The following is a 25,451-nucleotide window of genomic DNA, read 5'->3' as shown; positions in this document are numbered from 1 at the left end:
GATACGCCGCGAGCGCAGTCGCACGTACGGGCGGGCAGGCTGCTCCCGCCTCAGCGCCGGGGAGAGGGAATGACCTCACGGCAGGCACGGCCTCAGGAGCGACGCGCCGGAGCGGCGGGAAGAGCGCGGGCGAGCCTGAGGCAGCGGGCACCCACTGCCGCTGTTTGTAAAGGGCGCGCTGGGCGAGGCAGGGCCGGCCCCTCACCCGGATCTTCCTCCGCGGCGGGGGGGAGGGGCCGCCCGCCCCAGCGCTTCCGGCGGGGCCGGCTGCGGCTCCGCCATGGGGAAGAAGCACAAAAAGCACAAAGCCGAGAAGGCAGAATGGCGCTCGACCTCCGCCACTGCCTACAGCGGTAAGAGCCGGGAGGGCCTCTTTGTACGCGGGACGCGCCCCACCTCTTCCCCGGCGCGGCTGTCGGCGGGGCCTGGCGTCCCTGCGCGGGCTGGGGGCCTGGGCAGAGACCCTGCTCCGAATGCCTGCTCCTGCCGGCGGCGGGGGCGGCCCGAGGAACGCGGGGCGGGGGCTGGGGTGTGAGTCCGAGCGTCTCCGTGCTTCCCACGGCTGCTCCAGAGGGGATCCGGTCGCTGCAGTGTTTGAGTGATGCTTAATTTCACCTTGCTCTGCAAGGATCTTGCGACGTTTTCAGGGGAGGCCGAAGAGTCGGTTTCTTACGTCTTGCAGGTTTGTGAAACATCACAACGTAAGACGTGCTGAAGGACTGTTTGTTAGATTGGATTTGTTAGTCTTAGTTATTGTTCTTTCCAAATGCATTGTGTGTGTTTTTGACTTGCAGCGAATTCTTATAAACAATAGTTCTAGAAGAAGCTTTGGAGCTGGGGTTATTTAGCCTGGAGAAAAGGAGGCTCAGGGAAGACCTTATCACTCACTACAGCTGCCTGAAAGGAGGGTATAGCCAGGTGGGGGTCGGTCTTCTCCCCCAGGCAACCACTGACAGAACGAGAGGACACGGCTTCAAGCTGCACTTGGGGAAATTCAGGTTGGACATTGGGAAGAATTTCTTTACAAAAGGGATAGTAGTTATGTATTAGAATAGGCTGCCCAGGGAAGTGGTGGAGTTACTGTCCCTAGAGGTGTTTAGAAAACGACTGGATGTGCCACTTAGTGCCATGGTTTAGTTGACACGGTAGTGTTCAGTCATAGATTGGGCTCGATCTCACAGATCTTTTCCGACCTAATGGAGTCTGATTCTGTAATTGTTGCATGCTATTAGCTCCCTGTGCATTTATTAATTTTTATTTATTTATTTTTTAATATTTAGATTATGTGGATAAACCTTTGGAAAAACCCTTGAAGCTGGTTCTTAAAGTTGGAGGCAGTGAAGTGACTGAACTCTCTGGGTCAGGGCATGATTCTAGTTACTATGATGATAGATCAGATCATGAGCGAGAACGACATAAAGAAAAGAAGAAAAAAAAGAAGAAAAAGTCAGAGAAGGAAAAAGAAAAGCATCTAGATGATGAGGAAAGAAGAAAGAGAAAGGTGAGCTGTGATTTTTAAAATTCAGACACACCAGTCTTTGTGCTTGCTTATCACGTCTAAAATCTGGTGCAGAACTTCGTTTGTTTGTTTAAATCACTGTTGCAAGGAGCTTATTGTCTGGAGATAGCACTTCAGAAATGCAGAAAACCCATGTGTGTGAGTTGGTGTACTTTTGCCATTTAAAGGAGAAACCCTTGTGGTGATTCTGTGAACAAAATAAAAGCTTCCTTCTTGTAACCTTTTATTTTTCTTATTTATTTGCCTTGAATGAATGCTTCCGTTTTTCAGTTGGATGTTTTGTATTTTAGCCAGGTCACAAATGTGTTTTGCTACCCTTTTAGGGAGGTATTTTCAACTTTTCAAATAAATTTAGGCTGTGTTTATCTTCTTGAGGTGTGCCAAGTTACTGAACATTGAAACTGGTACGTTTACTCAAAACAGCTTCTGATCTGTTGAGTACTGTGGTATGTTGCTTTGGTTGGCTCTTGGAATAACCTGTATGCTAGGCTTTGTGGCTTTGTTAGTAGCAGGTAGTGTGGTCACCTTAGTTGTCTGTGTTGAACATTGAGGAGTTTGATTAAAATCAGCAATAAGGCATTGACAGCACAGTTACTTGTACAATTTAATTTTAATAGTATTTCTTTAATGTAGTAATGATTCTCTGGCATTTCTGCTTTTTAAATTCTTTCCTGTCATGTAGTTTTACTATTCCTGTATGATAGTTTTTTTGGTGCTACTTTGTGTACGTTTGTAGCTAAAATCACTTCCAATTGACTTTTTTTGTTTGGCTTGTATTACTTGGAAGTGACAGATCTCATATGATCGTTCAGAAGCTCTTGAATACACCACAAAGAGTGCACAATTTTCTTAGCGCAAATGTTTCAGGCTGGGACTTGAAATGTAGCAAAACCAGCTATCCTTCGTACAAGATCTTGCAGTATCAGTTGCCTTTACTGAGTTGTGGGATGGGTGTTGTTTGGATTTTTTTTCCCAGACCTTCATTATTAATACATTCAAAATAAGCTAATGGATAGCTAAGTAACAAAACTGTGGTCTAGGGAAGGTTCAGGAAGTATGCTTTTCTGTGCAAACGTGGATAATGATTGCAGGATTTCAGGAATGACTTAGGTGTGCCTTTGCTTTGAAACTCAGGAAGAGATCATTAATTGCCACCACTGTTTCTTATGGTTCTTTTGTTGGCTGAGTTGTCACATACTTTACTCATTTCTGTTAAATGTGACAAACAACAAAAACACATTGATGAGAGCAGAGACACAGACTGATCTTTACTGAATAGTAAATTAACTTTCTTTGCTCTCTGGTGTAGCTTATTATTGTGCAGTTTTACATATAAATAGCTTCAGAGTTCAACAGTCTTTTCAACAAACGTGCAGGAATGATAGAATAATACTATATTAAATACAAAGTAGCAAAAGATGAACAGTCTAGTTTTAATTGGACAAGAAGATTGAAAAAGTGATAGTGAAAATGTATGCAGTATTGTTTAAACCATATTATGACTCAGATATTGAATAACTATTCCAAATTAAAAACATCACTGTTTCTTACCTTGTGGTGTGTGGGATTGCACATTCCAAGTCCGTCCCTCTAAAATATGTCATCTCTCTGCTGTACTAGGAAGAGAAAAAGAGGAAAAGAGAGAAAGAACAGTGTGACACTGAAGGAGAAACTGATGACTTTGATCCTGGGAAAAAGGTAGAGGTTGAACCTCCTCCAGATCGTCCTGTCAGAGCATGCAGAACTCAGCCAGGTGAGCAGTGTGAAAGATTAAACAATTTTAGTTCTTTTTAAAAGCAGACAAAACAAAGCTTTTGTCAAAGGTACCAAAATGTAAAATTTTCATGAAGATTTACTGAAATTTAAGGACTTTACTTTTTCCAACATTCAGAACTGTCTGCTACTTGAAAAGTCAGTATTCCTCTTGGTGCTTCCATGTTTTAGTAGGTTTGTTTTCAGGCGACTCATGCTGCTAAGGACATCTGTCTCTGGCTTCTGTTCCTTGGCAGAATAAACCTCATTATAAAAGTATTATTGTGCGTAGTGCTCCCCTAATTCCTTCTCCTCAGCATTTACACAACAGTGATCAGAATTTCTGAAACTAAGTTTCATTTAGTTCGAGGGAAAATACTCTTGTGGAGATTTCTTAGGTGTTGTTACGGTCTTTTTTTTTTTTGTTTTCTAGTGTATGTGGAGTTCTAGTATCTCTATTCTCATGAAAAGGAAGTTGTGATAGCATGTCTCTAAAGACTGTAGACACCACCCACCACCCCTGTTTTTCATTTACAAATCTTCTTTAATTCTTATCGCCAGACAAAATATTTGTCAGTTGTGTGTGGCAATTTCTACATGTTTAATCCTTTCAGATTTTGCCATGCTTTTTCTACGTGTAACCATTGCTTGATAATTAAAACTCATCCTTACTCAGTGGAAACCTTTACTTTAGAGAACTGTCAATTACATCATGATCTCAGTTACACATAAACCTGAAAATGTAACCTAGTAGCAAAAAATTGTGTCTTTAGGAATATTGTGAGTCTTGTCTTTTGAATACTGCTCTTTGACTGGTCAAGTAATTCCAAGGGATTTTATAATTGTGACCACACATTAAATTGAGGAATGGTGGCCATCAGCTGTCAACGTAACTGAAATTTTCTGGTCAGAGTTTTATGTCTCTGGGTAGTCAGGAGCCTTAAAAACTGACAAGCTAAAAACTATTCCCTTTATTATTCTCTTTTCATCTGCTTGTAAAATGTTATTGGAAAGCATAGAAATTACCTGACGCATTGTGGTTAAGAAAGGAAATGGCTTTCCTCTATCATGATGGAGAGTTGGATTTTTCATTCTTGATGCTTCTTTAATGTTTCAAACTTCATTAAAGCCAGTCTCTCTGAAGTAACAGGTAATTAACACGTAGTGTTTCTTGTGTAATCTGTACAGGAAGTGAAATTGTAATCATTACCTCTCTTGCCAGCAAATCTGCATCTGTTTGTCACTCTGTGATTGAAAGGTTCAGAGAAGCTGATTGCATTGGGTTTATGGTAAAGAAACCATTAAAATCGCATGACGAACATGTTATAAAAATGTGGCTTTCCCAACTGCATTATTTGAGCAACCAAGTTTCACTTCTTCTGCAGAAATATATAACACCTTATTTTAATCTTATTAACACATCTTAGAGCTACTAAACTTAGCACTACACCTGACTTAATGGGTACTAGGTTTTAATGTGATGGAAAAAAAAAGCTCAGAAAATAAAAGAAGAAGAAATAGGTACTGTTCTTAGAAATCTGATGTGCTTTTGCTTTGAAATCCATGTCACATTCAGCTTCAGATCAGTACAAGCTGTACTTACAGTAAGATTTCTCTCTGCTATTTATATTTTTAAATAAACAAATATAACTATATTCTCTTTCATTGCACTTATCTGTGTTTTCATCTCAAAATGCAGCTGAAAATGAGAGCACACCGATCCAGCAATTACTGGAACACTTCCTTCGCCAGCTTCAAAGGTAGTAAATGTTATTGTGTCTTCAGCTGTGTTGGCAGTGTCTGATGCATATTTACATGTGTTACTTGGCAACTGCTTATCCTGGTTTTCTGCTTGAAAAGAGTGTCTAGAGACTGACTGTAATATATTTGTTAACCTTTGCAACCATGTGAGACCTGGTAATTTTTAAAGATAAGTTGAGGAAAATTATTACCAACTTTGCAATTCTAGCGTTGGGCAGGGAAATAAGTGTTTTGGGCAGAGGATACATTGCCGTTATAAAGACTTAGCTTAGGGTTTAAAAGCCAGTTATGACTATAATTCTTTGAAAGATTGTTTTAATGAAATTTTGTTTTATTCAGTGTCGACTGTCAGATACAAAGCAAATTTAGACGTGGTTACTTAATAGTCCTCTTAATTTGGAGAGGCTTTTTATTTTACTGTTTCTTAAACCTGTACTTCATGTTAAAAAAAACCCATTCCTTTTTATTACGTAGCAATAAGCCGAAATGTGGAACTAATTCAAAAAAATTAAACATTGTATTTATTTTTAAAGGACCTTATGAACAAGAAGAATTGAGGGTTTTTTTACAATTGAGCCAGAAGACCAAGTTGTAGAGTAGAGACATAGAAAACATACAAGAATTAATTAAGAAATACAAGAACTAACTTGAATTGATAATTCGATCACTAAATTGAACTGAAAGACATTTTTAATGTCTTTCAAAAAGTGTACATATGTGAAATCAAAATGCTCTCTTTTATCAGAAAATTTTTCAAACATGTATCTGTTTTATGAGAATGTTTTTTGTGTTTTTTCTTTTTTAGCTAGTACTATTCTGTCATTAATGTGCTACAAAAGCAAGGATCATTTTGTTTGCTGCTGTAAATCTAAATTTATTGTTTTTATTTTTAGGAAAGATCCTCATGGGTTTTTTGCTTTTCCAGTCACGGATGCCATTGCTCCTGGATATTCCATGATAATAAAACACCCTATGGATTTTGGTACGATGAAGGAAAAAATTGCAGCAAATGAATACAAATCAGTCACTGAATTCAAGGTGAATTAATAGAGATTTAGGTATTTCACAACTAGTAAGAAACTGAAGATTCTTTTTAACTGTAAAAGCCTTTCTTACATTAATTAATGCTCATTTTTTTCAGAACTGAACTGAATGCTTTTGTATATTCAGTGTGTTACAAATAATCTGTCAGATTCTACTGCAGTCTTCTATAAATTACTGTGGAAACCAAGAACATGTTCTAAAGTTCTGTGGAATTTATGCTGCTAAACTTTACCACGAGTAAGACTACCACAAAGACTTAGGCCATTGAGCTCATTTCCTTTTTCTTCTTTTAATCTAGACCTTGTTAGGTTGATTAAAATGTAGTTTGGACCTGTCTGCAAGAAACCTGTGGATATACTGAAGCTCCTTGTATAAGAGTCAATAACAACTACATATTTTTTATCTTATCCTGTTTTTCATATAACTTCATTTGAAGTTATTTTCAGGCAGAAACTTACTTGGCAAGGTTATTTGCAACTTAACTTAGTTATTTAGTGTACTATTGCTGTAATAATTTATTAGGTGCATCATGGTTTTACAAACAGTGCAGTAAGAAATGTTTTCATGGTATTGCCAGCTCCTGAAGGAGAGGAGTTTTCCTTAATTGATTCATGAAAGTCTATTAGCTGCCTTCAGAATTGCTTTTCCTAGAGTGATATTGATGTAACAATAGCCTTGGCAGAGAGCATTGGCTTGTTTCTCAGGGTTAATATCGTCTTTTGAAAGGTCCAGCAAGGTGAGCAAAGAAAGGTTTACTTTTCTTACAGATGCTTTGACAAAGATTATTCTGTTTTGTTAAATATGCTATAGAGATTTATAGGAAATGGTAAAAAAGGATTCATAATAGCATTGCCATTAGCAGTGCCTTCAGATCTCTAAATTCTATCTTGCTGGATTGTCTTATTTAAGAACTTTAAAGGGAAGTTTGAGTGGGAGCTCTGCGGCTGTTTAGTTACAGGCAGGGTTGCAGCATTGAAACTGGTGGGATAGAACCTAAAAAAGAAATGGAAATTGCAGTATTTTTCAGACTGACAGGTTCTTTTTTTCTGAAGGACTTAGCTTCTGCTGGTAGTCTGAGCAGTAATAAAAGTTTGCTGAAAGTCTGCCCATGTTAGAGTGAAAAAGGAATTGGACTCTCTATCTAGATACACGAGGGTACCTAATCACACAGAGCTACAAAGCCATAAGCTTTGTAGTACAGAAATGAAGTTTGTAGGTTTTTAACCTCTGAAACAAGGTCTGCTGAAAAGGTTACCTTTCTGATATGACTTGCTGAGGCTAGTCACAAGACGGTCTGTCTAAGAGTAGAATTGCAAGAACTCTTTCCTGCATTTAGAAGAGGGGCAATTGCTGCAGAAAACTCACCCATTTTGCTGCAGGAAAAAAGGGTCTACTTCAAAGTCGGGCTTTTACTGCAGCACTTGAAAGGCCATCACTAGAAGTGTAGCTTACATGCACTTTTTTGTCTGCTTCTTGGCCCATGGTTTGCTCCTCCATGTCACCTTCTGAATTTCTGTTTTTGTGATGGTCTCGTTAATTGGAGGCAGAGGGCTTGAATGCTGTAAAAAGTTGCCTTGGTGGCTTGGTCCTTCTGGTGATTTCTCCATTTCTTCTGTTTGGTCCATTTGGTTAAGGAGAAAATGTTACATACGGCATTCAGGAAAGACTGTGTTTTTTATAACCAAAAGCCAGTTCCAAAGGAAACTGAGCATCTTGGAGAGGTAAAATGACTCAAACCTTTGCAATTCTGCTTTTGGCTTGTATTCATGAGCCTGCTGCTAGAATATTACTGTGTTCTTCACAGAGCTGCCAAGATGGAATGGTATCTTCCAGTCATTTAACAAAGGACTTGAAATGTTTACAGTTCTTTTGTTTTGTATTTTACAGGCAGATTTTAAACTGATGTGTGATAATGCAATGACTTACAACAGACCAGATACTGTTTACTACAAGCTAGCCAAGAAGATACTGCACACAGGCTTTAAGATGATGAGCAAAGTAAGAGACCTATTAAAAACAAAAAGCAGAAACTTTGGGGGTTTTTATGCTACCATACTTAAAAGGAACATAGTAGCAATGATAAATGTTATTTCACCCATCTGTGATAATTATAGCAGTGCCATTTAGTGCTGCTATATTTAAGGGCTTTATGGCATTCTTGTTATAAGTCAATTTTTACTTATTTCTCAGCCTTACCTGCACTACTGATGTCTGTAGGAGCTTCTTTCAGTGAAAGCTGTTGAGATCCACATAAATCAAACTCTACTGTAAAATCCTAATTCTGGCTGAAACTTTGAAAGCAAGATCTCATTTAAGTTTTATTTCTGCATAAACAGGAAAGCACTACTGTTTTCAAGGTGTTGGGTGTAGGGGAGTTTTCAGAGGTGTTGCAAATACTTTTAACTCAAATAGAGTTGTTGGCTTGTCAAATGAAGGCTTTTTTGTGAGCTGCTCTGTGTGTGTGCACGTGTGTGCGAGTGTGCATGTGTTACAGTGATGGTAAGTTTTGTGTAAAATAGACAGTTGTTTTTGCATATGCAGTTTGTTTGTTTGTTTGTTTGTTTCTCTCTTGATAGTTGGGCTGCAGAAATTCTGATGCCATGCTACCATGACCAAATCATGTTGCATCGCCATTGGGAACGAGACATTAAGAACAAAATAAGGCCATGGCCATTCCCATCCCATCCCATTATCATAGCATCTTGGCTATGAGGGAAAGGTTAAGTCCCTGCCGCTCTGTCCTTTCTGATTCTAGGAACGGCTGTTAGCTTTGAAGCGCAGCATGTCGTTTATGCAGGACATGGATTTTTCTCAGCAGGCAGCTCTTTTGGGCGATGAAGATACAGCAGTTGAAGAACCTGTTCCTGAAGTTGTTCCTGTACAAGCAGAGACTACCAAGAAATCCAAAAAGCAAAATAAAGAAGTTATTAGGTAAAGGTTTTAATGGGCGTGCTTACTGGCTTGTTGCAGCTTTTGTGGTATTGCACAGCAGCAAAGAACTGAGAAAAAAACCCCAGCATTTTTCTTTGAGGTCCATAGGATAAATGGGCAATTTTATTGTATTTTATTTGTTTATTTATAGAACTTGTTTAATAACCCAGTGATTCCCAACTTGAAGCAAACAATTCAAAAGATGACTGCATATTCTTTTAAACACTTAAAATTAATATCTATAGAGATATTTTTATTCTTCTTTATATTAAATAATGAGTGGTTTCTTCTCATGGTGGTTAAAATGTTATTTTATTTTGGATATAGCCACAAATACCTTTTGCATTTTGTCCCTTTTTTCCCTTTCCTGAAGTAATCACATCAAAATGTAAGAGGTTCTTTCCAGGATGGCAAAGTGGCCCCAGATCAGTGAGTGATTTTATTTAACTTTAACCTTATCTGGCAGGTTATGAAGGTACAGGAGATTATTTCTGGAGCAGATGATAACATCTCCTCAGTGAAATCTTATTAAGCTTCGTTGTAAAATACATTGCTAGTGCAATAGTAATCCTCCAGCTAACAGGCACGCCATGTCACAAATTGATATTTTTATAGCTAAAATAGAATGTTAGTAAAATAGTTTTAAAAATCGCAATTTAATAAATTTATTTTATGAGATTTTAGCAGAAATCATGATATACAAGCAACTTACGTTGTTCAGTATTCTTGCATAGACATCCAAAGATAGACTGCGAGTTTAAATTGTAGGGCATTCTGTCTGCTGGAACTTCATGGAAAAAATACTGCAACAGAGCATCACTGGTCATGTCTTAAATAATCTGATCGTGTAGATATGTTCTGCAGGTTTCTTTTTAAATCTTCAGAGTAAAAAAAGTGAAATATACCATGTTTTTTAAAAGTAAACCTTAGAGTTCTCATCAGCCACTTTTTATTTATTACACTTTCAGCATTTTTGTAATCTTTAATGCTGATGGAAGAGGTAGTATTCTAATGGAGGTTTTTTTTGGAAAGAGAAGACTGCAACCATGTATCTTCAAAAATAATTTTAAACTGTAATTTTCTGTGGTAGAAACTCTTCTACTGATAACATACAGAACAAATCTGTTGCTGTACCATAGAGAATTTAAAAAGTGTAACTTGTCCCTTGTTTAATGGGTTGTGTATAGAAATCAGCTGAAAGCACCTTTTTGTAAACAAGAGTTGAGGGGTTGGTGCTTTGGTTTTTGATTGTTTGTATTTTCTTAGAAGACATGATGATTTGGTTTGTGTGGTGTCCAGCATTAATTCTTGCGTAAACTCAACTACAGGAGTAACTTTTTACTTTGTCACAGAGCAAGAAATTGAGACTGCCAAACCATACAGTGTGGCTCTGTCTTTAACATCTACCTTAACATACAGTTCAGGTAGTTAAAAATTATGACCTTTAATTTTATCCTGGTACCAGTTTCTCTGCAATCAGTTGTATAAATTTACTTTTCTGTTCTTTTCGATGTTTATGTAACTTTAGTAGTTGGAATTAATTTGTTTTTTTCAATTAACTTGAACTTTTAAACACTTATATATTTGCATCTGTAGGATTGATATTGTATTTTTTGATGAACAATAAGACCATTGGAGGAGGAAAATCAAACCTAATAACAGCTATTTTTGCCTTCATATTTCATGGTTAAAAACAGAGAAGGAGTTGAAGTCAAGGTCTGCAAAGTGTTAAAGCAGCTTAGACCTCTTTACAGTTTAAAAAGTGACTTGATCATTGAACATCCTAATGTTTAAGTAGTTTTTGAAAATTTTGTTTAGGATGTTGAAATCTTCTGAACGTTCTCTCAAAATTCTTGTCCTTTAAGTATTCTGTAGAGTGTGATAGAAAGTGACAATTGTTGAGGAGTTTCCTGCTGTGTACAGCCTTCCGTAAAGTTTCAATGAAACAAAATCGTGTAACACATTTGTCTCGTAATAGTATGATCCTGTGATCTTTTTGTTGTCTTTAATAGCAAAACTTACTTGTGTATCGGATCTGAATCTCTATACAGAGAGAAATTCTTAGCTAAGCAAATGGAAGAAGATAACCCAGGAGAGAGAAATGGATTTGGTGTGAGGAGATGCTCTACCCAGTACCTAAGGTGTTTGGCCCTAGTGTCTAATGTCCATATAATGCCCTGAAATATTTTGATGTACAACATTTATTTTATATATAAAATATAATGAAGACTGCCATATTCTATGATACCTTCACACTTTTCTTTATGATACTACCTTTTTCTGATTTTATGTGATAGCTGTGTCCTGTTCCATCCTTGGGCATGCTTATTTGCTACAATTTTATTGTTTTGGAGCTTTAATGAAAAGGGATCTAATGAAAGATAAATTCTAAATTCTGTAATTTCAATTACAAGCAGTGATGTGATTGATACAGATTAGGAATGCTAATTGCCGATGCTAACAAACATAGGAATTAAAGGACTCCCTGTTAGACTGGGAGTTGTGTCCTACTTCTGCAAGCAGCTATATGACATAATCATCATAAATGCAGCCTGTTGGGTTTTTTCTCTGATTAGCTAGTTTCTATCCTTCTTTATGTAATTTCTGTTCTGCATCTTCCTATTTGGAATTTTTGAAAATAGCATATTCATGCATGTGGGAGACTAAGCATGCATACAGCATTCACCCTGTATCAATGCAGTTTTACTCCCAATCTCTGTTTTGTACTTCATTTAATACTTCATTTTCATCAAGGTACAGAAACAATTAAATTTTTGAAGTTAATTAGTTTGGTAGTTCAGAGCTTCTGCTGCAAAACTTCATAATATGATTATAATTCCACTCAAATGCTGAAGTAGACTGACACTGGGAGAAGAGTGGGACTGATTGTTCAATTGAGCAAAGCCAAAATTCAGCCCTTTGTTTTGTTTTAGCTTTTAATTCCTACAGCTCCTCCTCTTCTCTTTTTTAGCTGCATTTTTGAACCTGAGGGGAATGCGTGCAGCCTGACAGACAGCACTGCTGAAGAACATGTCTTGGCACTAGTGGAACATGCAGCAGATGAAGCTCGGGATAGGATCAATCGCTATCTACCCAACAGCAAGGTCTACTGCACACGGCAGTTTGCAGTTCCGATTTGTGCCTGACTATTGAATACTTTGTTTCACATTAGGAAACAGGCTTTACTGTTGGGGTTTCTGAGACTGGAACATCTGGGATGTGTGTTCTGTGCAGAATACCAGTGCCGCTGTTGTCTATCATTTAGTTCCCAGTGAAAGCTATTGTAGGGGGGTCCTAAGTGGATCTCAAGTTCTATTGTGTGTTGAACATCTTTGGAAATTCACTTGCAGGAAACAGTGAAATGTTCCTCAATTTTGAGTTGCAGCCCTTGAAAGTGATTAAAATAACATCACACTTCTCGTATTGCTGCAACCTCAGATAAAGCAAATTATGGCATATTTTGAAGGGCTCCCCCACCCCCAGGAATTAACATATTTTTAAGTGTTAAATTACTGTTTTTAATGAGGAGGGTCTGTAAGGTCTTGTAGTTTTGTACTTACAAGTAGTAGCTGTCAGCTGTAGCATGAGTACCAAATACAAAGATCTTTTATTGATAAGGTTTAGATAGCAGGTTTGACAGTCCTGAATGTGATTCTGATATTGGTCCATGTATTTGGGTTTTGTGCTCTTCCAAGGTTTAGAAGGACAAGCTCAGTGATGCAGTTGGTGCAGTTTTCTCTGAAGGTTCTATTTTTGGGCTGTGGGTTTTTTAGCTCGGTGATGATGGTGGTGGATTCCTTCATTTCCTTATGCTAGGATTGGAGTGAATGCTCCAGGGATTCACTACAGATCTGCACTGAGATACGTTTACTCTCTTTCCCTTGAATTTGGTGGAGACTTACTCCCACCTTTGCTCCCATTTCTCATCTGTCACTCTAGTGGCCACTGCAGTCAAGAAAAGAATCAGGATGTTGCCACATCCTGCATTTTCCACCTATTTAAAAACTATTGCAGAAGGAACTTTGCTTTGAAGCAAAAGTGGTGTTGTGTCTTCAAACTTAAATGTCCATTTCTTGGGCAGTGGCCCTTTTTATGCAGTCAACTTAGGCTCAACTGGATTAGGAAGTAAAGCTGCCAAGAATAGTGGGTGAAGGTTTAGGTTCAGTGAATCTCTGTTTCTTTGGATAATTAGAAGTCTTGATAGGATTGAAGGCTATTTGAAACCTCCAAAGTAAGAGTGCCTTTTTAAATCTCCTCAAACAATACCAGTCCTTTATGCTGATGCAGTCAGTTTTGCAGTGTTCAAGGAAGTTTCTGAAGGTGTGCAGCTCTTAATTGCCTAGGCTGTTAAATCAGCCAGACAGCCCCACTGCATGTCCCACAGAGTCTAGGTAACACTGACTGGCATGGTTTTGGAATTCAGCCATTGCTAACTTTTGCCATCACTTGGAGGTAGTGTTCTTGTTCATTCTCTTTCCAGCATCTCTCACCTCTATTTTTATTGTAAACCAGTATTAGCTTTGGCCTCCTGTATGGGGAGAGCTTTAAACTTTTTCAGATGGAGTGGAATAAAAAACAAAATAGAGAAGATTTATTGTTGATTTCCTTGGAAGTATTTAGTAATATTTTTGTAGGGAGAGAACAGTTTTCATTTATCACTTTATATGGAGAGGTTAGAGTCTTTTTTTTCTCAATTCATGTGTAATCAGTTTCTGACATTAGCTTTGCTTGTTGTGTTGGATCTAGCTCTACCTTTACAGACCCTGGTGGGCTCTTTTTGTCTTTCACATCTGTCTTTAGCATTGTGCTTGTGTGCTCCAATAGGTCTGTCAAAACATTTCTTCCTCTTGAAGAATTTGGTAGTGTGTTCATAAAAGTACTTCTAATTAGAGAAAGTTGTGGGTGAGGCATGTAAACAAGCAGTTCAATCTAAATTTTCAGATAAGCTGTGACTTCGTTTGTGGATAGGAGTTACAGTTCTGCTTCTGAAAGGGATGTGTGTTCTAGACTTTGCAGTCAGGAAGGCTGGCTCTGTGCTAATGGTAGTGGAATTGGGTTTGTCTTGGTTGAAAACTTTAGATCTGATTTAGAAAGATGAATAAGGTGTTGTCTGTGATATGATATAGGAACTTCTGCTCCTTAATCTTCTGTTCTGAAGCACTTGCTAAGTGGTGTTAAATAGTTGTGACCCAAGATTCTCTGTATGAAAAGGGGAATACCAAAGTGCAGTATCTCAATACAGCTAAAAATACTTTTTATAGTTTTCTGTGTAAATGGGCAACTCCTTCTTTGAGTGTGAACAGTTTTGAATGATTGCTCCTCTATCTTTATGGTTCTATTCACAGATTGGTTATCTGAAAAAAAATGGAGATGGAACTTTATTATTTAGTGTAGTGAATTCATCTGATCCAGAAGCAGAAGGTAAAAGCCATACTCTTTCAAGCAAACATTTCTAGTCTTGAATGTTCTAAGAGATTTTGAAGTCTTAACTGTAGATAGAGACACTGTGTAGTAGAGATGAGTTTTAAAACAGTTCTTAATTTTTAAAAAAGTTTATTATTTTCATTAATTATTTCCCAAACCATTTCCCCAAACACCCCAAAGGTGTTTCTGTTTGCCTTCCATATTTTCACTCTTCAGATACTTTGTTTACTGATGCTAACAGGGAGAAGATAAAATAATACCTCTTTATAAGCACGTATACATTGCTACAACTTTATAAAAAGCTTGGAAGACAAGTACACTGTAGTTTCAATACCTAATAGACAAAAGGTGAATGAAATTGCTGTAATCCTATGTGAATGTGCTATGCACAGATGCAAATTCAGAATAATCTTTTACCTCTTTATTTCCTAATTTAAATCATTAGCTAAATTTCAGTTTTAAGTTTATGAAGTTTTGCTCAATATTTTTTCTTTAGTTCCTTGATCTTTTCTTTTGGTTTTTCTCATTCTGTTATTATATATTATTTATATTGTTTTATGCTTTTCCTTTGTTTTAATTTCAAGCTCAAGATGCAGAAGTACTGAAATTTGCGATGAATGAAATGCCATAGTTTTTTGGTGCTGTGTGTCATGTTGATTTAGTACTTCCTTCTCTGCACCTTTTGAGATCAGAATTTGTTCACAGCTTTCCTGTTGTTTCACTGATGAATATATCAATGCTTTTGACTAATCACATTGAGAGACACAAGCCTGCTAAATTCCATTCATTTGGTAGTAAATTTTTCTGGAATGAAATTGAGCATTTTGACTGCTATCAAGCCTATTACCTATTTCTGAAAAAAAAAAAAAAAAAGGTATTTAATGCCTCTGAAATTATGCCACTGAAAATTTAAAGAATGATGATAATGGATTTCTATAAACAAACAGCCACTTAGTCAACATAAGAGACTGCTTTTATCACTTCAGAAATATCTGGATCTTGAAAGTTTGTGAATCAGCTACTATAATAATTACAGATGCTGCTGTATACTTTAAAAGTGAAGTAACTTAAGTAAGCCATAGATCTTGTGAATAAGACATGGAAGCATCTCTATAGCTTGTGTTTGAAATTTAAATGGAGAACCTGAATTAACAGTACCTACCCTTAATGTATAGATGAAAAGACATTTAGTCTTCATGTTAATTACAGCTCTAAAATAGCAAATTCTAATTATTCATCATAAATTGTAAACATGAAATGCTTTTCTAAGCCTTCTTTTAAATCAAATTATTAGAGGAAGAAACTCACCCAGTAGATCTGAGTTCACTGTCAAGCAAATTATTACCTGGCTTCACTACACTGGGCTTCAAAGATGAACGAAGAAATAAAGGTAAATACCAAAGACCATGTTTTAACTTTGTGTTTATTAAATGTTTGAGCAATTACTTGATGTAACATAATTTCGGTTTACACCTGTCTCAATATGAAAGTTTGCTTGGTTATTTTTTTAATATATAATAATTCCATTAACAGTAGAATGCAGTTTTTCTTAAATTGATTTTTTTGCTTATTAAACATAACCTAATTTATGGATTAATATTTTAACTTAGTGCTGTAGCCACACTAGAAGATTTCCAATAATGGTAGTCCATTTCCTGTAGGGGAAATAATTTTTCCAGAGTAATTGCAGTTACAGTTGAGAGACAACTTCCAGCCATTTGCATTTTTCCATCATATGACAAGGATTGTGCAGACTGTGAAATTTTTTTACCAGTTTTAATAGTTTCTAATCTGCTCTCCAGAAGCTGACTGGCAACCAGTGGTAAAGTAGATGCACACAAAATGTAGAAATACAAAAGGGGGCTGTGGCCATGAATCTTCTTCTTGTCAGAGTGGCGTGAATAACATAGTTCTTGATTTTCCACTAGTATGTTTGTTTATATGGTTAAAATAGTTGTGCTGATTCTAGAGTCTGGAAGTGTCCTTGAGATACTGCTCTTGCTTTCAGTTGGAGAAAAAAATACATGGCACTTTCTCTATCTGTTTCAGAAAACACAGTCTTTATTTTTTCCCCAAGTGATCTTTTACTCTTGTGCTAATCATTCGTTGTGTCTTTCTTTTACCTGTGTAGTAACCTTTCTTACCAGTGCCAATACTGCACCTTCCTTGCAAAACAACTCTATATTTCATGATTTGAAACCAGATGAGATGGAGCTCCTATACTCAGCATATGGTGATGAAACTGGGATCCAGTGTGCCTTAAGGTAAGTGCCTCCTTACTAGGAAGTCTTGACTTCTCATAGCAATTCTTTGCAAAGCAATTTAAACTTATTCTCAACTAAGACCCTCCAAATCCTGAATTTTTTTCTCAAACTTATTTTTAAAATAAATCACTATAAAATTTGAAGCTAGTTTTCATCCTTCTTGGAGTTTTTTTTCATATATTGTTTGTTTGCTTTTGGGTTTTGGGGGGTTTTTCCATTTGTCCTTTTAAGCTATCCTGTTTTATTGCAAGGTTGTAATGGATCTTGTTATTAGGGTCTTCAACCACAGTATATTATAGGTTGCCACAGATTTAGTGTTTTGCTTTAAACCCAGCAGAAAATAAATTTAAAAAGGCAAGTAACATATTTCAGTGGCTTTAAAACAATGATGTTTTTCAAGGGGTTTTGAAAGACTTAAAGCTACTTGAAAAGAAAAATGCCACTTATCATTAAATTGTTGTTCATGGAGGGAAGGAAATAATCGCAAGCTTTTTATCTCTTGTGTTTTGTGTTTTAACCCACTAACCTGCCATCAATGATAGTTCAAGTCAAAATTTGCTAGTACTTGTGAAAAACAAGTTGCAGGTGTACTTTATTATTAAAATAAAGGAAAAAATTTGTGTCTTGAAGGCCTTACTTGGTTTTCTGAAGAAGCATAAAAGAGTTAGACCAAAGAAAATGTAGGTGTAATGCAGTGTATTTGGGGAAAACCATATTTTAAGTAGAAGTAGATTTTATGAAAGTAAATGTTTTCTGTAATGCTTATCTCCATTCCTGCTAGCTTACAAGAATTTGTGAAGGATGCTGGAAGTTACAGCAAGAAAATAGTTGATGATCTTCTTGACCAGATCACTAGTGGCGACCATTCCAAAACTATTTATCAGCTAAAGCAGGTGTGTCCTGGGTGCACTGAAATGTCACAAATTCATCAGAATAAGAATGAACCTACTGGCTTTTTAATGTTGTGTGAGATGATTTGTTTTTCACTGTCAGTTTAAGCAGTGCAAGCTTAGCTGTTCAAGCAACCATGAACCAAATTAGAGACTGAATTAATCAACAGAGGAGGAATCCTTTTCACTGGCTTGGTCAGTTTTCCAATGTGGTTTCACTATGTGACTACAGAAAGGAGGAGGCAGGGGATATAACATAGTGGGACCAGCCAACTAGATGGTTTTTGGGCAGCCTCGTCACTCAATGTCATGACTTACATACCTACTTCTGAGTTACATTGCAATGCTTTTGTTAAGGTTTGGGGTTTTTTCTTAATTGAAAAGCAAAATACATTTCTTGTAGAAGGATTAATTATTTGGAACATGGAAGTAAAATTAAAGAACAGGTTAATTATCACTGTAGCAGGTGTCTGTTACCTGCCAGTTCTAACTTCTACATTCATGTCGTACAGGAAAAGCTTTTAACTTATTTGCAAAAGCACTTTCCTGGTGAGATTCATACTAAGATTGGAGAAAAGAGTTTTCTCAGAAGTATGTATGATTCTAGTGAGACTGTTTGCATTCCCAAGACAAAATAATCTAAAAGAAATTGTGTAATTTCTGAAGATAAATTCCATGTTATCTTCACTTTGAAAACCACTCGTAGTTTGAAATAATTGTCTGCTGTTTAAAATGCTGACATTCTGAAAGATTGAAGAATAAAAAATGGGAGGCAGGCTGGGAAGATAGAAAGTATTTAGACTTCCTGACATGGTGGAAGTGAGATTATGCTAAATCTTTGCAGACTTAGAAGTGGAATAGGGTGGATGGTGTTTGGAAATAAGGAGACAATAGAATGAAGAACACTGACAATCCTTTAGAATTTTCTGGGTGTTTTTTCCTTACGGGAATAAGATTGCACATATAACAGGAAGAAATGTAAAGGATTAGTTCAAGAAATTAAACCCCAATATTTTGAATACTCTCCTACATAGAGGAATGTGTGTATGCAACACAGTCAACTTAGTTTTAAAATAAAATGTGCCTTTGCCTTTTACCATGTTTTCTATGAATGTTATTTCAGCTGTGAATTTCTGAAGACCTCTCAATGGCTATTTGCACTTAAAAATGCTGTTCAGTTGTGACATATGTGGATATATGCTGATTTTACACAATTAAGTGTGTTTCAGTTGATCATATGTCATGGTGTTTTATGCCTGAGCATTTTGTGCTGCTGCATTTGAGAAAGGATTAGTATCTCTAAAAGTACAACCTTGAATGATTTGTGATTAGTGGTTCCTGAAGTATTGACAAAGATACTGCACTTGAATATAAAGTTTGTGAGCAGAATAAATAGTATAAGGGGACTCAAAGATTAGTTAAAATGCATAATACTAAAATATTTAAGAACAGCAACTGTTACATTGTAATTGCATTACAGATATGTGAAAAAGTTAGCTGTCTCTAGCCTCCTTTTGTGTGTGAAGTTTGAATATACTTGAAATGGTACAAGAAAGATGTCTGTCCCATGTGTTGAATATAAACAATTATTGGTATTCTTTCTTTCCAGAGGCGAAACATCCCAGTAAAACCACTGGATGAAGTAAAAGTAAGTTATGCTGATACTCAGTTTGGGATTTTTAACTGGAAAAAGTGCGAAAGTAATGTTCTCTGAGCTTCCAACATTCAAATTCTTCATTTTATTTAATATCCCTCTGTTCTGTATGGTAATACAGAAAAGATTGATTAGTGGAGTATATGAGAAAGAAGAGGCTTTAGGTTATTCCTAGAGAGGCTGTCCTGGTTAGTTACAAATTGTTGGCATGACTGTATGAGGTTGCCCTGGAGAAGAGCTGGTTTTCATTTTTTTTTGTGAAGGTTCTACTCAAACTCACAAAATGTGACAGTGTTCTGTGCTGGCCCAGGACCTCTTTGTGGAAAACAAGTAAAATACACAAACATTCTCAGGGAACATTCTTAGTAAATACAAGATATGAAATGCTAAGATCTGAAGTATTTCTTTGTTCTTTAGGTTCTGCCAGTTCTTATAAAAGAAGAACACAAATTGCGTAATACCTGTCTGGATTCTTCCAAACAGATTATGGTAAAATGGTTAGGGGGGAGGGGAGGGAAGCAACAGGGAAAAAACCATAGAACAAACAAAAAAATAGTATTGAGACATTATTTTGTTTCAGTGCAAGCTCTGAGGTAGAATACTAAAATTACAGTATCTAGAATAAGGTTTCAGTACTGAAAATGAATTCTCTGATATTCAGTCTGGTTTTGTTTGTGGCTTTATTGTTCTGTATCCTCCAGCTTATTTCAGCATGTGTAACTAAGTCTCAGAGGCAGAAAGGTCACACAGGAATCCAAAAAAGATACTTGATCTGCTGATTGATATTTGAATTTCAGCCTGCTGTAAAATTGGAAAAAACTCCATTAATATTGATCCGTTTTACCACATCCATTGAAAATGTCTATTCGAAAGTACGGGTAACTAATGCATATCTTATGCTTTTACAGCTACTAGTCAAATATTTCTTCAAGTAGTACAGGTTTGATCTTGCAAATTATTTGTTCCAACAGTAGATATGCACTGTGTTCCATGGCAAATCACATAAAAATTGTATGGATCACATTATAACAACTAAAAAAATTCATAACTTTATAAATATTACTTAGTTTTGTGGAAAGGTGTGGGCTTCTCTAGAAGGTAACTGGTTAAGTTATTTCATGAAAGTGCTAGGTTTCATTTTCGTATTTCTAAAGGATAATACCTGGTTGTGTGTTTACCTGAGTGTCTCATTTCTCCTGCTGGAACAGGCACCCTCAGAGATTTCTCTGGATTGAATCTTAGTGACTCTGATTTCTTCCTTTGTGCCATTACATTAGCAATATTGCAGCGGGTGTGGAAAGAAAGGGAATTGTGCAGTGCAGGCTGTATTTCATTATTCAGATGGATAGAAAAAATACTAGAGAGGCCCATCTGATACTGTGAAGAGGGAGGCCCACTGTACTAAAAATTTCAGTAAATCCAGTGTTCACATATGGAGAAGATGAAGGACACTGGTAATACAGCCAGCTGCCAGGGTTCTACCATGAGACATGGATGACTTGAATGTGTAATTGAGTTTCGGCAGTCCTGGATCATGAGATAAAAGGCTTGGACTACTGTGCACATCCCTGACCATTCGTGTGACTGGTCTGTCCGGGAACCTTTCTGAGCTGTCTGTGAATTTCAAGTTAGCCAAGATGGTTATGGATGCTCCAGTCTCAGGTGGTGTACACACTTCTGAGAGAATGGATTTGTGCCTTAAAGATTGTAAAGTTATATGACAGCTTGTCACTTTTGCTAGTCCTTCTGTGCCTTGTATTTTAATAGGTTGGAGAATCTGCTGGAGACAGTAACACTTCTGACTTGGACTTTCTCTCCATGAAGCCGTATTCAGATGTATCTCTCGATATTTCTATGTTAAGTTCGTTAGGTAAGTAACTAAATATACATGACATCAGTTATGGTTTAGTTGTACCATTTAGACAAAACGACAGCTGGATTTGCTAAGACTAAAAAAAGTGTTTGAAAAGTAGTAATAAGTCTACATTTGACACAAGTGAAAGTCTAGGGCTGATAAATGAAACCTTGCTCTGTTTTTCCTTTGAGACATCCATGTATCCAAGCTAACTTTTCCTGTACAACTGAAGAAAACGAAGAATTTGTACATCACTATTTTGATAGCTTTGCTTGTATTTCATATGTTCATAGTAACATAAATTTTAAGAATCAGCGTGAAACTTTCACTCAGAAGTGATGTTGCTTCATATGATGTCTTTTAAAATAACTTGGGAATTGGGTTAGTACGTGAAACTCGATCATATTGCCACTCGGAATATCCCAAAACAAAAATCAGAAGAAACTTCTGGTGTTGGAAGCTTCTGGTGTTTATCTTCAGTTGTGTAAAAGAATTTGGATGTTGTTTCAAATGCATGCTTTCATAGTTGTCCTTTAAATACCACAAGAAGTACTGTTGCCACTTCTGCAGGCAGCTGAGCTGGTCAAATGTCTTAAAAAATGTCATCCAAGCAAACAATCTGCTTATGTTTTAAGGCACTTTTAATTCAGAATGTGAAAGAGGCCAAACTATCTATTATAAAACACAGCCAAGCTAATCGAAGACTTAAAGGGAAAAAAGATTCCTACAAGTTTCTCACATAGGTACAGTTTGAAAAGCAATTGAAAAGTAAGCTCTGATTTTACTGTCTCGCTCTAATTTTATTGCAGTTCAGTAAAAAATGAATAAATATCCACTTTATAGATAATGTTTAGATGTATCAGTCTTACTATAAATTTCATGCACCACTGAAAGCTGCTTATATTTTCTTCTTTGGCCTTTCTGTAAATAATCATACTTCTAGATCAGTTGGCTTCCAGAGAGAGTTTATAGCATTAATTCTTATCATAATTCTTGCAAAATTAACACTTAAGAAAGAGAAGGGAAGGAATTACTCTTCCTGTTTAAAGTCGAGGGAATTTTTTTTAGGTCTTCAGTGAAAGAATAGCATATATTGGCACATACGTCCAGTTCTTTCCAGTTTCACAGCTTTATTTGGCTTACTACAAAATCAGTGTAGCTGGAGAAGATACTTTTCTTAGAACCTTCTGTGATGGGAATTTCTTTGCCTCCATAGATTTCATGTTCTGTTTTAACTGTATTTTGAGTTAGATATTTAAGTGATCTTTTTGCTGACTCTCTTTTGCCACAAACTAAATGTGTTATTTACTGTGAGCATGGCGAGACACTGGCACAGGCTGCCCAGAGAAGCTGTGGGTTCCCCATCCCTGGAAGCGTTCAAAGCCAGCTTGGATGAGGCTTTGAGCAACCTGGTCTAGTGGAAGGTGTCCCTGCCCATGGCAGGGAGTTGGAACAAGACAGCTTTTAAAGTCCCTTCCAACTCAGGCCAGTCTGTCCATGTCTGGTGTTTAACAGATAAGGAAGACAAATTAAGCTCTTACAGCTGTTTAAAAATACTGGGAGTCAGTTCAGTTTCAGCCATTTCTGCATGGCACTTTCCTTCATCTTCCAATGCTGCACAGATCTGCAGCTGTTGCTTTTTAGAAGTGCGAGGGAAAATGCAAGATTGAGGAGATTTGTGTAATAGACAATGCTTGTGTTAATTAATTTTAGAACTTCTTTATAGTGACTTGGTAATTCATGGGTCAATGTACATGTGCTAATTATGGGTTTTGGTTGGTGGCTCTTAGGAAAAGTGAAGAAGGAGCTTGATCATGATGATAACCATCTACATCTGGATGAAACAACTAAGCTGCTTCAGGACCTTCATGAAGCTCAGGCTGACCGAGTGGGATCCCGGCCATCATCCAATTTGAGTTCCCTCTCCAATACCTCCGAAAGAGACCAACATCATCTTGGTAAAGTTAGCTGTGTCACAGAAGTTGCAGTACTTGTGCTCTATATGAAATTGGTTTAAACTTACATTGTAATTTACATAAATCTTTGTGGGAAACTCTCTGATAGAAGTGTGCTGACTGATCATATTTTAATTTTTAAATATGTGTGGCAAAGATAATTAACACCACATACTTTTGACCTCCAAAACTAAGACCACTACTTTTCGATTAGGTGTGATTGAAGTAACTGTCAAGTAAATTGATACTCATTGGCAATTCCCTATAAGCACTAGCAATTGATGCCCTTAGTTACACTAAGGAATATATAATGATTATTTTACTTCAGCATAGTTGTATGCAGCAAGTAATGGTTGGGATTCTACAATAGCATTTCCTTGTCAACTGTAAAATTCAGTGATAAAGACAGGATGATAGTATAACATACTGCTTAACAGCTTGCTGCCGTTTCTGAGAAAGTAGATGATGTTGGATGGATGATACTCTGTTGCATTGTGTATAATTTTTCAACTCGGAGTGATAGCATAATGATTACTTTTCCATAAATTATCTAAATTGCTAAGAATCTTGTGATCTCTTTTTCATAATCTCCTGTTTAAATATCATTTAAATGTCTGTCTTGCTTTAAAAGTCCAAAAAGAACATGTGAAATAACCATGCTGTTTATATGTATAAATATCTCAATTTTTTTTCTGTACTTTTAAAGGTTTTGGTTTTTTTTCCCATGTTCAACAGGAAGCCCCTCTCATCTGAGTGTTGGAGAGCAGCAAGACATGGTTCACGATCCCTATGAATTTCTTCAGTCTCCAGAAACCTCAAATGCTACCAGTAACTAATCTGACATGTACTATATTTATTTTGTATTTTAATTCTATTATGTTTTTATAAAGTTTTTGTCCATGACAGAAACTGCATTTTTGTCCTCTTTTCTATGAGGATTGCTGTATAATATTATCATGTATACGAGATTAAACAAGCAAACATAAAAAAACCCCAACCCCAAACTAATTAGTGCATCATGTTGTTAGCAGTGTACCATGAACTGCTTTCAATTTGTTTGTTAAGGGAGGGTCTGTGAATCTTGACTGAAAAACAGCAAATAATGTGTTAAAAAAATTTGTATTTTATAGACATTGGAAAGTGATGATTTTCCCAGAATGGCAGCAGTCATTAAGTGCAATACAATTATTTACTAGTTCTGTTCAAGTCTTAACCTGAACATCTCCAAGGAGCAACAAAGAACCACATGAATTTGTATCATTACTATGTTTTCCATCTCCTAATGCTAATAATCTGTATAAATTGTTTTTAAATATTTTCCCATGTTTTTAAATATTTTTTTAATCACTGTAGAGAGCACTTAATTTGAGAGCAACCATACTTGGTAGTTGCAGTAAAATGCTCATTTACAAGACTTCTACCCTGGATTTGAAAAAGATGAATGTTTTTCTGATCCCTTGTATCTTGAAACACAAAGAAAAGATAATACTTGTATTTTGTAATATGATGTGTATATCTCATAGAATGAAAAAGTATTGGATAAGGTGTGCTTTTCAGTAATTTCAAAATAAAAAACATCAATACTGAAACTGAGGGATTTTGTATTATTGTTATGTGCAAATAGACAAATGTTATGAATTTACATTATTTTGTAAATATTAATAAAAATAGAAAAGCAGTTTTTATGTGTAACAAATATGTTGTTCTTAGCAGGGGAAAGTTTGCTTCCGTTACAAAGTCTGAGATACTGAAGGGTTTTGGGTTGAATTCATGTGCTGCTTCAAACGATGGATTTTATCATGCCACATGTAGTTATAAACAAAAAATCCTGTAAGTTTTTAGGACCCATCAAGGAAGTCAATCAGATAACTGATAGTAAAGTCTTTATAAAGTCTCAAAAGGATGATTGTTTCATTCCAAGCAGGAGTGCTGAAGAAAGCACACAGCGAGGCTTTTCTGTCTGTGAGTTGTTAGGAATGTGTGTGGCAGTGTGCTTGGCCTCCTTTGCTCCTGCATTCTGACTCATCATGACTGTGGGTTCTTGGATGTGACATGGATGATGTGCTGCACTGTGACAGTGTTGCTGGAGAGGGTTTGCGTGGATGCACAGCCTTGTGTCGGTCTGCAGCTTCCCAAACAATTTCAGCTGAAAAGTGTCTTTAAAACTGATGTGGTTTTGATCTCTAGTAAAGTCTGATTTCTCATACAGTAAATATAAATTGATTCCTGTAATAGACTCTGAATTATAGTTACAGTTGGTGAGGAAATCTTTATTGAAACACTTGCTGTTGAATTGCCTGCCTTAGATCTTGAATAAAATTCCACAGTAGAATGTTTAAAATAGCCCTCTAGAGGAATATGCTGGTTTGTTTTGGTTTTTTTTTGAACTGCAGTGTTTGCTA

The 25,451-nt window shown here is 36.6% G+C and overlaps 1 protein-coding gene across 4 annotated transcripts; it reads left to right on the top strand.

Annotated features, from left to right (window-relative positions):
* Nucleotides 1-227: 227 nt before the first annotated feature.
* On the top strand, nt 228-24,682 carry BRD9 (bromodomain containing 9). Of its 4 annotated transcripts, XM_082279929.1 has the most exons (18): nt 228-353; nt 1,281-1,501; nt 3,140-3,272; nt 4,971-5,031; nt 5,926-6,070; nt 7,964-8,074; nt 8,832-9,007; nt 11,020-11,148; nt 11,979-12,111; nt 14,353-14,428; nt 15,726-15,821; nt 16,563-16,695; nt 17,477-17,588; nt 19,195-19,233; nt 19,657-19,728; nt 21,007-21,109; nt 22,885-23,052; nt 23,785-24,682. In XM_082279929.1, exons 1-18 carry the CDS (start codon nt 281-283, stop codon nt 23,883-23,885), a joined length of 2,082 nt encoding a protein of 693 aa, XP_082136055.1. In that variant the 5' UTR covers nt 228-280; the 3' UTR covers nt 23,886-24,682. The 4 variants fall into 4 exon arrangements, with proteins under 4 accessions (XP_082136055.1, XP_082136054.1, XP_082136053.1 ...); XM_082279928.1 differs by lacking the exon at nt 11,020-11,148 and having other exon boundaries at nt 8,895-9,007; XM_082279927.1 differs by lacking the exon at nt 11,020-11,148 and having other exon boundaries at nt 8,892-9,007.
* The last annotated feature ends 769 nt before the right edge of the window (nt 24,683-25,451 follow it).

The sequence above is a fragment of the Coloeus monedula genome (assembly GCF_965178545.1).
Source record: "Coloeus monedula genome assembly, chromosome: 1".
Taxonomy (NCBI): domain Eukaryota; kingdom Metazoa; phylum Chordata; class Aves; order Passeriformes; family Corvidae; genus Coloeus; species Coloeus monedula.
Note: the sequence above shows the minus strand (reverse complement) of the source record. Positions and strands in the feature narration are given on the sequence as shown.